This window comes from Phodopus roborovskii, unplaced genomic scaffold (assembly GCF_943737965.1).
Source record: "Phodopus roborovskii unplaced genomic scaffold, PHOROB, whole genome shotgun sequence".
NCBI lineage: Eukaryota > Metazoa > Chordata > Mammalia > Rodentia > Cricetidae > Phodopus > Phodopus roborovskii.
The window spans coordinates 18,431,824-18,446,341 of record NW_026126517.1 but is presented as its reverse complement, the minus strand read 5'-3'; the positions used below and the strand labels follow the sequence as shown (position 1 = coordinate 18,446,341).

Here is a 14,518-nt window from a genome sequence, read left to right as displayed (position 1 = left end):
AGGCAGGCAGATCTCTGTGAGTTCTAGGTCAGCCTGGTTTACAAAGCTACACGGAAAAACCCTGTCTCAAAAAACCAAGGGAGAGAGAAAGAGAGGGAGGGAGGGAGAGAGGGGGGTGCAGGGGTGTTACTGACTTTGTACAGGCCCAGTGACGTTTTGAAGCTGTTCAGTAACTATCAGAATGTATGGCTGACTGAATAACAAAGTGCACAGAGTATGAGGAGAATTAAAAGAGAGAGAGAGAGAGAGAAGGGATGGAAGGAAGCGATGAGAGAGAAAGGGGAGGGGAGGGAGGCAGGGAGAGAGAGAGAGAAAAAAAAGGACGGCTAAGAGGTAATGTTAACTGGGGCTCACATGGGAGTCATCTGTGAAGAAGGAACAGAGGGAGAGGGGTGTTCTTGCCATAGAAGACCATATGATCAAAAGCACAGAGGTTAGACATAGCATCAGAAGATCCCAGCAAACTAATAGTTCAGTGAGTAAAGGCACTTACAACAAAAGCCTGGTGAGCTGAGTTCAATCCCCAGAACCTGCATAAAGGTGGAAGGAGGGAACCCATTCCATAAAGTTGACTTCTGACCTCCATATGTACACGCGTTCTCCTCTCTCTCTTGCTCTCTCTCTCTCTCTCTCTGACACAACCCCCCCACCAATAACAACAATGATAAATACTTTAAAAATAAAGGCATTAAGAGTGGAGGGGAAGCCAGGTGGTGGTGGCGCACGCCTTTAATCCCAGCACCTGAGAGGCAGAGGCAGGTGGATCTCTGAGTTTGAGGCCAGCCTTGTCTACAGAGTGAGTTCCAGGACAGCTAGGGATACACAGAGAAACCCTGTCTCAAAAAAAAAAAAAAAAAAAAAAAAACCCTAAGTAAATAAATAAACATAATAGTAATAATGAGTACAAGGGATATTGTGTCCATTTCTTATTTCTAGAGCAGTTGAGTCAGGTCAAGAGAATGGGTTGGGGTGACAGGGTAACCAAGTCCATGGCAGACATTGACACCACATGAAGATACTTAGAGTTTACTTAGTAGAGAAAAGACATAAACCACATCAGGAAGCATTAAAACATTAGGTGGGTTTCTGGTGTTCAGGAGTCTGAGATTAGGGTTAGCACACTGGAATTATAACAAGGTCTCACTAACGTTCTCCCTGTTATCACAGAGTGGGTTTCAGCATCTTTCTAGTAGAGTCAGAGCATACCCTGTTGGTAGGCCTTCCCAAGAGGGCATTTTGTTTCGTGCTGGTACAAGAAAGAAAGAAAAAGGGACAAAAAGGCATGTTTCTTGGCCTTGTTCATGGATACACTGATGAGGGATCTGGCCGATGCTCCTGGCTCTCTGTGAGCTCCTGCTGGGACAGGGGATGTATGGGTCTGCTTGGCACTCTTCCATCGAGGGTCAAGATGAAGCCCAAGAGACACTATCATGCTGACTCTCTGTTGATTTGCTCGGCAGGTGAAGCCTTGTTAGAAAGTAACACCGTTATTGATCACGTTTATTGCTCTCCATCCCTACGCTGCGTTCAGACTGCACATAATATATTGAAAGGTAAGATTCTTGGCTTGACAGTGGTTACGTAGTTCGTCCCTCTGTTTCCTTGCACTTACTGCGGTTACGGAGCTTCAAGAACTGAAAGTTTGTTTTGGTTTCAAGGTGACGTGTAGCCCAGGTTACCCTTGAACCTGCAGCAACCCTCCTGGCTCAGCCTCCTGGGTGCTAGGACCATGGGCTTGAGCCACTGTGGCTCACACAAATCTTGAATTTTTATTGAGGATTCTTCCAGAAGATGACCAACCTTGCACAAAAGTCAGTCTTCTGACAGTGTAATCCAGACAGAGAGGGGTTACTAATCATTTTTCTCTAAGAATTTTAAGCTGTCTTGGATGGACTGTAGCAGTACAAAGTATTTACACCTTTTACAGACATGAGTCTCTCTTTGCATTTAAGCAGTTGGGTCTGTTGTTGACCTTTTCTTGGCAGCAGCAGCTGAGCTGTTAGGAGTTCCGCATCATTGCCATCTTGCTTCCTTCACTTAAGTGGAAAGACTTATTTATTCATTTACTTACTTTCTGAGATGTGGTCTCACCATGTAGCTTTGACTGGCCTGAAAGTCACTTTGTTGGCCAGATTGGCCTCAAACTCACATAGATCCTCCTGCCTCCTCCCAAGTGCTGGGATTAGAGGTGCACACCACAGTGCCGCACAAACTAGAAAGGCTTTTAGAGCCCCATCACTGTATAAGTACTCAACTCTCATCCTAAAATCCATGCAGGTTTGCATTAGAGCCATTCTCAACCCATTGGAAGAAGACGGACTGGGGAGACAGGGAGGCAGGGAGTTGGGCTGAATTTGAGTCAGACAAACAAATGAACCAGCATTTGAATTTAACACACTTGAGTCCTCTGTTCTTAGCCTTAAGTACAACTTCCTCTCGGTACAGAGGCATCTGTGCAGTCTCTTGTACACAGAGAAACTGGACTAAAGGAAGTGTAAGGAGAGCTATGTGAATAGAAAGGGAAGATTTCTACTCCTAGAGAATCATGCTGTGATAAAACAGAACTTGTGCATTGTCCCTTGTAAACATTCAACTCTGGGTTCCTTGATAGACAAGGCAAGTAATTTATATGACGTTCAAATACAGTGTAAGCCTCTGCTCAGTAGTGGGTGCCATGAGAAGAGCGGAAGGTCTTGAGTTTGCGTTCTGTTTTGTAAGACATCATGGACTTCACTTTAGAAAGGATTATAATAGAGAAATGAGTGGGGCGTGGTGGTGCACACCTATAACCCCAGCACTCCAGAGGAAGCTGAAGCAGGAAGATTGAGAGTTTGAAGTCAGCCTAAGGTACATAGTGAGACTTTTGTCCCTGGCTGTAAAATAGTCACAAGCTTGGACAGCTTGAGTAGTGAGTGACTTGTAGAGGGGTGAGTTCTCAGGTATCAGCCAGCATATGTGTTGAAGCAGCCAGAGTAATAAATGCACATGTTGGGAAACAAAAAATTTATTTTTTAAACACGTGCTTTACCTATAGCTGTACAATTTACTTATTAAATAAATTTTCAATTCACATTGTATAAACTTTGTCCAAACCTGTGTGCTTCCAACTTAAATGAGTCTAGTAGGAAAGGAATCACTGCCTTGTAATTAAAAACAGTTGTTTTTATTTTTTGAGATTATTGTATAATTACATCATTTCCCCCTCCCTTTCCTGCTTTCAAGCCCTCCCGTCACCCCACCCTGCTCTCTCTCATGACTTCTTTCTTCATCAGTTGTTACTATGTGCATCATGTTTCTAAATACATAAGTACAGCGTGCTCAGTTTGTACAATGCTACTTGTATGTGTGTTTTCAGACTGACCATTTGGACGGCCATTGGATATGCTCTTCCCTGGAGTAAAACACCCTCTGCTATCCTCAGTTCCCCCCACCCCCCTTCGCCATCATGTCTGCTGGCGCCATCTTTGTTCAGCTCATGTTTGTGAAGCTTTATGGGTGTATCTTCTCATATTCCTAGGAGACACACTCTGGTAGCAAACTCCCTGATCCCCTGATTCTTCCAATGTCTCTGATCCCTCTTTCTCAATGTTCACCTGAGCCTTAAGTGTGGAAGTGTTCTGTAGATGTATCTTTTGGGACCGGGCTCCACAGCTCTGCATTTGATTGGTTGTGGTCTTCTGTGATGTGTTTCATCTGTTGCAAAGCAAAGTTTCCTTGATGAAGGGTGAGGACTATGCTTGTCTGTGGGTATAAGGATAAATATTTAGAATGTAGTTGGGGATTATGCTGGTTTAGTAAAGTGGTCATTGCAGGTTCTCCCCCAAGATCCATGACTTCACTGGCCCCTGGTAGTTGGCTAGGTTTCTAGTACCAGGTCCAATTTGGGTGCTGTTGGTTAGCATGCCACTACTACACCATCAAGGTTATCTTGCCATGCTCATCATCATTATGGTTATAGACACTAGAGCTGGATAGGACTTTTGGTTGCTTCACTCCTTTGAAAGCTGGCAGTACATCCTGCTCTGCCTCGTAAATTTTGTAATGGCTTGTCCTGTGGCTCATTCTCTCCACTGACAATTAGTGAGACTTCCTTCATCTTCATTTTACTTCATCCCTAAGGTTTACAACAAGACAATCACTTGAAGATTCGGGTCGAGCCGGGCTTATTTGAATGGACAAAATGGGTTGCTGGGAGCACGTTACCGGCATGGATACCTCCATCAGAGTTAGCTGCAGCCAACCTGAGTGTTGATACAACCTACAGGTAACCTCTGCCTTGCTGTCTTCCTAAGGTTCTGTCTCCTGCACTGTTCCTACGCCATGTTCATCAAGCAGATGATGGACCTCACAAGGCCTCCAGAAAGTTGTTCACACTAGTAGAAATCAAGCTATGATTTTAGAAAAACCGGGGGAAATGTAGTGCTTCCTTGTATTTAATGTTAGCATGCTCTGTACCCCCCACTCACTCTTGTGTTCAGATTTCCTAACTTTATTGTATCCACTTCAATATTAAAGTAAAGCCATTTTGTATTTTAGGGACACACATAAGGGGCTGATAAAATAGCTCAGTGGATTCAGGAAGCTGACATTGTGTCAGCTTTCCATTTTTACTTTAAATTTTCCAAATCTCTTGCTCTTTTATCCTTTTGAGACAAGGTCTCATTATGTAGCCCAGGCTGACTTGGACCTCATGACTTTCCTGTCTGTGTCTTCCAAGGGCTGAGACTACAAGCATGGGCCACCATGTTTGGCTTTCACTGGATTTTAAAATTCTTCTTTCTATGTTCATTTATTATTTCTATGATCTTGGAAAATGAAAGTGAATATGGTGTGTGTATCCACACACACACACACACACACACACACACACACACACACACACACACTCTATTGAGTCATGTTCCTAGCCCAGAAAGCCATGTATAGCTTGCCTGTTGTAAAATGTTTTGTGATCATGCATAGAAATAATAACAATGACATTACTATTACATTACCTTCTGTGTCTCAGGTTCTGTGTGTTCTGCCTTACAACCATTTTAGTCCTTTTCTATTGATGTTTCCATTGGACTATACTCTGTGCTAGGATTTTTTTTAATGCTTCCAGGTAAACAATCTACATTCCTAGTAAAGAATTAACCAATAATAATACACTGGCAATATCTCAAAACCCCACCCTAACACTTTGAGGAAAGACAGGTAACTACAAGCATTCCAGTAGGAAATGAAACTCCTCTCTCTTAGGGCAGAATTTAGCAAAGGGACCAGTCTGCATAGAACTTTCTTCCTTGTGCTCTCTGTTGGCCTCTCCTTCAAATACTTTTAATTGTGAATAATCTGTTGGGTGCCTGGACAAGATGAGAGAATGTCTGTTTCCATATCCCACTTCTGCTCTGTGTGTAGGAGCTAAGATAACTCAGTCACTCAGCTCTGTGCTCCTCCCTGCCTTAAGGGAGTTAGCATTCCTCAAACATAGCATTAAATGGACTCATCACTAGTACCCCTCACAGGTTGATCTGTGTTCTCTCTGGCCACTGTTTTCCTCTTCCTTGAGGGAAATAGTAGTAGAATATTGTTCCTGTGACAGCGCCATTACCTTTCTGTCTGGGAAACAGGTCAGGTTACTGCCTGCATCAGTAAAATAGCTCTCCCCTCTCTCCATCCAGCCCCATCCGAGTCACATTGGGTCGGCTGTGTTTTAGTTTCCTCTGTGTATGTATGTGTTCTATGATATTTCCCAGGAGGACCTAAAAAAAGTTCTGCAAATGCATTCTCACTGAACTTTTCACTGCACGCCAGATGTGTACCCAGGCCACACACCCACAAGTTGTGCAGGCAGGATGAATGCTGGGAGTTACTGGATCAAGACATGGTCCTTATTGTAGGTTTTCTTTTCCATTTTAAAATTCAGTGTAACATTTTCTGTCAGTTTTGAGTGGGAATAGGAAGCCTCCAATTCCACAAAAAATTAAAGCATATGAGAGGCAATATGGTAGACTTAACCACTATGTCATAAATAGCACCAAATGAATAGGCCAGGAATTCTCAACTTGTGGGTTGAGACCCCTTTGGGGGTCCAGTGACTTTTCACAGGGGCGATACAGGGCCTTGTAAGTATAGATAGCATTGTGATAGGTCCTGCTTATAGGAGAAACTTAGACTCTGCACCATGGCCATCAGAACATCCTTTAAGATGCTGAGAGAAGCCAAAGGCAAGAACAGATGAAGAGCTAGGTCCTAGGATCCCATCTTTCATCTACACAAATTTCAAATGACAGTGTGGTCTCACCCATCAAGTGACTCCCTGACCGTAGAACGAGCGTGGCCCTTTTGTTTACAGAATTGGGGAGAGAGGGGAGCTCCTGGGAGACAGGATAATATCAAGCACAGTAGAAATGCATCAGAGGAATTCATTCCAGTACAAAGATGTCCATCCTTAAGTGGTGCTGACTCTTGCCTCTGCATGTCCTTGGGAAGAGTCAGGAAAAGCGAGTTTTCACCAAACAGCAATATTGGCTTTCCTGATAATAAGAAAGAGCATCGAATGGGCAGGTTTTGGGGTTTTGTTTGATTGGTTGGTTGACTGTTGATTTGTTTGGTTGGTTGGGTGGTTGTTTGTTTGAGAGAGCATTTTGCTATACAACCCAAGCTGGTCCTCAGCTTCCATGGGCAGTTCTCCTGCCTTAGCCCAGTGAGTGCCAAAATTTCAAGTTTGTACCTGCATTTGCAGCCATGATGGGTGATCTTGAAGACGACACTCTAGGTATTTGCCCTGTGTAAGAGGTCCAGCTCACAGGGCACATCATATTCAATCTCAGCTCCAGCAAGTCAGCTGTTTGGTCACCTAGAGACTTGGAGTTTATGCAAGTTTTGCTGGAAGAATGCAGACAGTGCGCTTTCAGAGAGCCCTGGTGTGTGTGGGTCCTCTCAGTAAATAGTTTTCATACTAATTTTAACAGTAGTGATTTTAAAATTATAACGAAGATGACATGTGTATTTTGAGAGCTCAACACCACCTGCACTAAGCACCATACACTCAACAATTAGAGACACAAGAAAATGGAAAAGAGTATTAGACAAATACTTATGAACCAGAAACCACATAAAATAAAGGAGATGTAAAGAGACCAAGGTGGGCCCTGTGGGCATCAGTGACTGGTCACCATGATGAATATGTTGATTCTCCTATCAAATTCTTTTGTAGATTGTGTCTCACAGTTACGGTTTCCATCTGCAGCCTCCCCACCTGGTTCACACAGAGAGCTTATCAAGTGGAGAACTCAATTCATCTTTATGTCCCTCGGGCTTTTTCTGGTACTAGGTGCATGGTTTCAAATAAGACACAAAGAGTGGCTGGTGGAAATCTCATAGATTCACAAAGAGATGGATGTGAATAAAGCTGCCAAAGAAACCTTGGGCACTCCAGGTGTCTATACAGAGGGAGCCCATCTCCACTTTGTTTCCTGTTGGCCAAATGGTTAAGGATTCTCAGTGACCAGTAATGTCAAGGAAAAGTATGCAGTCTGCTTAAGTGTGTCAGTGTGGGCAAGACATTCACTGAATGCCTCATTTTTCCAATGAGTCACTGTGAGTAGCACTCTAGGTTTTAGACCTCAGTGTCTGCCTGATGGAAATTCTTTTCCCTTCACCTCCTTCCTTTCCAGAGAAATGGATAAACAGAAATATGTATCTCCCAAGAGATCTGGAAATATTTAGGGTGATATCATTCCTTTATCCTTTGTTCACTTTTCCATTGTAGACCTCACATTCCAGTCAGCAAATTGGTGATTTCCGAATCCTATGACAGCTACATTAGTAGAAGTTTCCAGGTGACGAAAGAGATAATAAGCGAATGTAAAAACAAAGGTAGGTGGCATGATTTAGGACTCCATTAGTAAATGAACATCTCTCCATGATTTATGAACTGCTTGGGATGTTTGAATTTGCTTTTTAAAATTCACTAGAAAAGAAAAATGTTCCCAGGCTTTCTTGTAGAGCCTTTCAGATTTAGTTTGTGATATTCTAGGAGGATCTACCATGGTAGGTATTGCATAGGAACCCAGTCGATGACATTACTTTATTAAGTAAGCTAGGCTCTGTGCTGTAGCTTGTCATTTTGTATCCTATGGAGAGGATGCCCAGTTATGTTTTCCAGAATAGAATATAATTTACCTGCAGTAATCTAGGATGGGGACATCTACACATCTACTCCCACAGAAATGCATTCACTGCCCCTGCTGTCACTAGCCAAGAGCAGTGCTGGGTAACACTCAAGTCTGTTTGCATCTTAGAGACTGGTCTCAAATAGTTGATGACATGTAGGCCAACTGCCCACCATGAGCTTTAGGTTAATGTATTTATTCTCAGGGAGCAAAACTTGGCAACTACATACATGCAGATATTAACAGTGGATAGTCATGGGCAACTGAGGATGAATGACTCCTACATGGTGGTTATTACTGATAAGCTACTCACTACTATGGAGATTCATGAGGCATGCTCTCAACTATGAGGTCTCAAATGTTCACAGTTCTGCCCTTGTGACAATTAAAACTGTATTAGAGGGGCTGCCTTAGGGAGCCTGCTGATGTATGTAGAGTGTAAGCTTGTGTCTCAATTGCAGTGATAGTTACAAAGATATACATGTGAGGGCATCACCGAAAAACGAATTGTACACATATCTATTTCCATGTTTTTGGTGGTAAACCATATCATAAAGCATGGAATCATGGGGGGAGGCTGGGTGAAAGGACGTGAGACCTTACTCCAGCAGGGTATGAGGGTATAACTTCCTATAAATCTGTAATTAAGTCTACTTTTTCTCTTTGAAAGTAATTTTTAGTTCTGTTATAAAATATTATTTTAAGACTTGTTACGTTTGCTTATGCTGTGGAGCATTTGTTTAACTCTGTGAAACTGTGTTACTTTGCCTGTCTAAAACACCTAATGAAGAGCTGAATAGCCAAACAGCAAGGCAGGAGAAAGGATAGGCAGGGCTGACAGACAGAGTAAATAGAAGGAGAAAAAGAGAAGGAGAAGCAGGAATAAAGAGAGGATGCTAGAGGCTAGCTATCCAACCACACAACCAGCCATGGAGTAAGTGAAAGTAAGATATACAGAAGTAAGAAAAGGTAAAAAGCCCAGAGGCAAAAGGTAGAAGGAACAATTTAAGGAAAGCTAGCTAGAAATTATCCAAGCCTAGGCCGGGCATTTTTAAGTAATTAATAAGACTTTGCATGATTTATTTGGGAGCTGGCTGGTGGGGTCCCCAAAGAGTAAAGAGTTAAAAAAAAAAGTACATTTGTCATTCCAATATAGGGCTAAAGTAAAAGAAAATCCAACTACATAGTTCTTTTTAAATTATCATAGAAGGTATTAGATATTATGACATACAAGGTATTCGAAACTATTATGAATATTTTCAAAGAAGTGTGTTTTAGTAGATTCTCCTCCCCAAAATTTACCTATTTATTTTCATGTTTTGGACATTATACATGCTAGAAATGTTCTACCACTGAACTCTACCCCTAGATTTCTTTAAAACTTTTAGTTAGCATGTATAGAGTGCAATGTGATTTCAAAATATGTGTATGTGATATATAGTGAGCCAGTTGTGGTAATGAGCCTCTCTCAATTCCTAGGAAATAACATTCTGATTGTGGCCCATGCATCTTCCCTCGAAGCCTGTACCTGTCAACTCCAAGGCCTGTCCCCTCAGAACTCCAAGGACTTTGTACAAATGGTCCGGAAGGTAGTTCACTCTTGCATTTATGGGGTCGGTGGTACTTTTCGTTTTTCCTAACTGTCTGTGACTGGCTGATAGCTAATTTCCCTGAAGCAGAATTTTCTACTGAGCTGGGAAGATTCGTTTACCAATTCACTCAGTCAAGATGTGTTCAGGGGAACTCTGTGGGGTATTTGATTAGGACTGTGTAAGAAGAAAAGGTTTTATGGAGGAAGCTAAGAACTATAAGTAATGAGGGAATAAGAAAAGGCAAATAAGAATACAGCCAAGATCTTAGCCTGAAGAGAGAGCCCAGCAGGCAGGCCAGGGGATGCTGCCTGTGAGAACAACCAGACTGAAAGGTAAACCAAGGCAGGACAGAAGCCCCAGGATGCTGACCTTACCCTCTGATCTAGATTCTTTCTTCTGCCTGTATTTTCCATCAGCCACATCCCCCACACATCTCTTCAGGTGAGGACACTGTCTCCTTTCCCTTTAAATAGAGACCCTAGTTCAAACTCAGCCACAATTTTCTTATTTTAAAAAAAAAAAGAATGCTCCCTTAGACATGTATCCATCCCATTAGTCTGTAAGCTACTGGGAGTGTGGCAGGTTGGCAGTCTTATTTATGACTGTGCCTCTGGACACAAAACACAAAAATAAGCTCTGAGTTGCCATGACAGCCCATGGTTTCTGTTCTGAATGTCACATGTGTGTGTGTGCTGTGCTCCCCACAAAACAGTGCTGACATCTTTCTTTCTTTCTTTCTTTTTTTCTTTTTTTCTTTTTTCTTCCTTTCTTTCATTTTGGGAGGTGGTTTGATTTTGGTTTTGAGATAGGATTTCTTTGTGTGGCCCTGTCTGTCCTGGAACTCACTTCATATACTAGTAGCTCTCTGATCTCAAACCCACAGAGATCTGCCTAGGTGTGGTAGCACATGTCTGTAATCCTAGTCCTTTGGAAATAGATACTGGATGATCAGGATTTCAAGATCATCCTTAGCTGCATAATGAGTTCAAGGCCAGTCTGGACTACATGAGAACTCAAAAGACCTTTATATTCTTTCCCATTATGCCAAAATATAATGTGAGAAATCCTTGGTATGTCTCTTAACTTGATAATGCAATTTGGAATTTAATCTTTGGTACAATTTCATTACTGTAGTCTCCCCAACCCTGAGGTCAACTGTGGTATTGGCAGCTATTGGACATGAGCACATTCATATAACTTCTATTATAATGTATTGGTAGAACTGCTCTGTTTATTATTGATGTTTGTCTTATTGTGTCTAGTTTATAAATTAAACCTTATTGGAGATGTGTAAATATAGGGGGAAAACATATACAGGGTCTGATACTGTATGTGTATCAGACATTCACTCAGAATCAGGAGTGAATCCCTGTGCATACTTCTATTCTTGTCTCCCACACTATCAGCCTATAATCTGTAGTCATGTAGCAGGGGTGCTTACCATGGACCAGATCCTACTGATCAAAACCAGCACTGTTGTCTTAGATTTACCGGACTCGTCCATTTAGGATTGCTTGTTGACTTAAAAGGTTTTACATTTTTGCCTGTGCATCCTGGAAACACTGGAGTGTTTGTGTCAAGACAAAGGTCAAGGCATTAACTCTTGGTCTTCTGTTTTCCCCTTTCCTTGCTGCTCTGACTTCAGATCCCATACCTAGGCTTCTGTTCCTGCGAAGAATTGGGAGAAACTGGAATATGGCAGCTGACAGACCCGCCTATCCTCCCCCTTACCCATGGACCCACTGGGGGCTTCAACTGGAGAGAGACCTTGCTACAAGAATAAGCTGCCTGAGTGATGGGAAGAACTAGCTTATTGTAGATGAGTCCTCAGGATGTTCAGTAGCAGTGGAAAAGTCCACACTGCATTCAAAGTGGACAGCTCAGAATCATTTAGCATATTTCTTTTCACGCTTAGGGGGTCTTAACGTGAGACTGCATCAATGCAAGGCATGATTCAGAAGGAGAAAACAAAACTCATATTCTCTGGACTTGCCTAGCTAACATGGCTTTGGAGAACTGTCTTCCTAAGCTGGGGCACCTGCTGCAGCAGAGACCACCACCCTTCTTCAGGCTATGCATGGCTAAAGAGCCTCACTCTTCTCCCAGAGAGCTGCCCCCACCCTCAGGAGACATGCAAGGGGAAGGTCTGTGTCTCCAATCCTACTGGGGATGGGATAGTCTTTTGTACTTCATTTGCAAGTTAGGCAAAGCCACGCTGTGGAGTGCTTTGGTCGTTATTAGAAACCAGAAGAGTAGTCCTTGGGTCATAGAGCAGAGTCCACCCCCAGAGACTCCATTCACTAGTGTGCAAAGCATCTGCTTAAGGACTCCAGCATTCACACTGGTACCACCACTCCATCTCCAGAGCAGCCTGGCCCTTCATGCTTCTATCTGTGAAATCGGGAGAGAAGCACCTTTGCTCTCCAAAGCACTTTGAGATACTCAGGGGGAAATAAAGAAAGTGGGTGAAGTATTGAATGGGAGTTACAGAAACTTGCAGAATATTAATCAAGTTGAAATTACCCCTATGATAGCCGGATGAGCTGTGAAATCCCTCAGCCAGTCTGAGTCAAGATTTGTCTTTCCACCCAGGCTCTAGACTGTGTTAAGTGGTTAAGGAGGTTGAGATCTGGAAGAATATGTGTTCGATTTTTTTTTTTTTTTTGATCAGCAAGAAATTCCTTCTGTGCAATATGGATATTTCTCGAAGCTATACTGAGGGTCGAGTTGTACACATACAGTCTGTGTTGGCTGTGGAGGAGCATCCATAGGTAAACCAGTTCTTTAAGGTTGTTTAAGGAAGTCAGGGGACTGACTTGAGTGATGGCAGTCATGGCTGCGTTGCTCCTTTGGCTGTCCTTATTTGCTTTTCTGTGATAATTTAAAATAGATGGAAGGTAGGGCTGCTTGAAGGGAGTTGAGAGTCACAGCCTGTCTGTGGACTCTCTTCACACCTACTTCATGTATTTAGAGAGAGTGTGTGTATTTAAAAAAAAGAATAAATGACAATCAAACCAAAATGTCACTTATCCATGTCTATTTAATTGTGTGAATAGCCACTAGGTCCACAGACAGCAGCCTGGTGTGAGAGAGTTCACTGTAAGGCAGAGAAATATGTCATCTGTTTTACAGCTTGATAAATAAGCTATGATTTTTGCTAGTATGGAAAGAACTTGGGCCCAGCTTCCAGAATGGATGTAATTCTATGGTGACACATCAATATCTTAGAACATCTTGGAGGAGAGACTCCGATTAGAAGTCTCAGAGGGGAAGTTACAGTGCAGCCACTGTAATGTCCTTGTCACTTATTCTTCTGGTGTTTGTACTGACATGAACCCACCATTCACTCATATCCAAAATGATTCACCACTGCCTCTCCAGACTGGGCACTCCAAGCAGATCATCAGATTTCTTTGACACTACGAAGAATTGTCTGTGCGTGTAAAAAAAAAAAAAAAAAAAAAAAAAAACAGTCCCTGCTAGGCTCTCCCCTCTGTCTCTCTCAGTTGTCTTAGTTTTAAGTGTCTAGGTAGAAGACTCACTTTGATTGGGCCACATCCCATTGTCCTTAATGCAATATAGACAGAGTCCTGGGTGATTTTTGACAGAGCCAAAGGGAGCAGCATCTGAAGTCAGTTTCTGGAAAAAACTCTTGAGTACAGAAAAGTTTAATTATCCAAATTGCTTATCAAATTGGCTGGGTGATCTGTATTCTGTTAACATTGCATGCTTGCCTACTTTAAAAAAAAAAATTAAACATTGGGCCCAGCTGGGTGATCCTTTAAATCACATAGAATCTGTGTGTAAAGAAACATCTCTGTCATCCCATTTCATGTGCATACAGAAGTTCTGTGCTGGCTGTGACCCTGAGTTGAGGCTAGTTCTGTTTGATCTGCAGCTCATGCTAATTAGCTCAAATGATATTTGGGAAAAGGAATGAGTCGGCACAGGGCAAACAAAAATAATCAAAAGAAAATTTTCGTGCCCCTCCTATTTTTGTAAGTGTTGGAAAGCTATCTGATACCTGAAAATCCACCAAGGGAAATGAATTACTATGGTATTACACATCTAAACAGTGACCTGCTTTAACAAGTGTGCTCATGCTGCAGTGTTATTCCTGGGTAGGACTCTGTCCCTGTGATTTCCTCTGTGGACCGACCGGAATAATTGGCGAATGTTAATGCACACACTGGGGCCGTCCTTTTCCCAGGCTCTCCTCGCCATCACTGCTTGGCTATGAGGAGCCCGTTGCTTCACCCCAGGGTGACAATAGCATTCAGATAAGTGTGTCTTTCCCTTTGCATTCAAATTCATGCAGTCTGAATGGCTGATTAAGTGGCCATATGATAGCTGAGAGAAGACGTTATTTTTTAATCCCGTAGTGAACGGCCTGGGAGTCTTTCTACTTCTTAATTATACTTTAACCAAAGAATTATTTTAAAGTAACCTTATATTTGAAAGATGATTTTGCAATAAATAATAAATAAATAAAAGTGTGCCTTTTGGAGCTATGTGGGTTTGGTAAGTCACTGTTGGTCATTTTCTTGCCGGTTTTGTTGGGAATAAATGTAAATGGTCTTCCTGCTGTGTGTAGCACCGCCCTAGATGTGTCTTTTCCACTCTCCAAGCTTTTTCCTGCAAAAATGAGGCCTCTTCCAATTATCTAATGTCGTGGGGAACTCAGTGAATGGCAACAGGGAGAGAAGTTCCTATCTCACTGCCTTTGTAGAAAAGTTTGCTTCTGTGCTCCAAGAATGGCATTCCACT

At 42.4% G+C, this 14,518-nt stretch overlaps 1 protein-coding gene across 2 annotated transcripts in view; it reads left to right on the top strand.

The window, feature by feature from the left end:
- The window catches only part of Ubash3b (ubiquitin associated and SH3 domain containing B), a 139,484-nt gene extending 125,241 nt beyond the window's left edge, over positions 1 to 14,243 (top strand). For both annotated transcript variants that reach the window (XM_051197161.1, XM_051197160.1), the window contains exons 10-14: positions 1,461 to 1,553; positions 4,120 to 4,264; positions 7,757 to 7,863; positions 9,639 to 9,748; positions 11,397 to 14,243. In XM_051197161.1, the coding sequence (XP_051053118.1) occupies positions 1,461 to 1,553; positions 4,120 to 4,264; positions 7,757 to 7,863; positions 9,639 to 9,748; positions 11,397 to 11,534 (593 nt within the window). In that variant the 3' untranslated portion in view covers positions 11,535 to 14,243. The remainder of the gene's footprint in view (positions 1 to 1,460; positions 1,554 to 4,119; positions 4,265 to 7,756; positions 7,864 to 9,638; positions 9,749 to 11,396) is intronic.
- Positions 14,244 to 14,518: the final 275 nt, after the last annotated feature.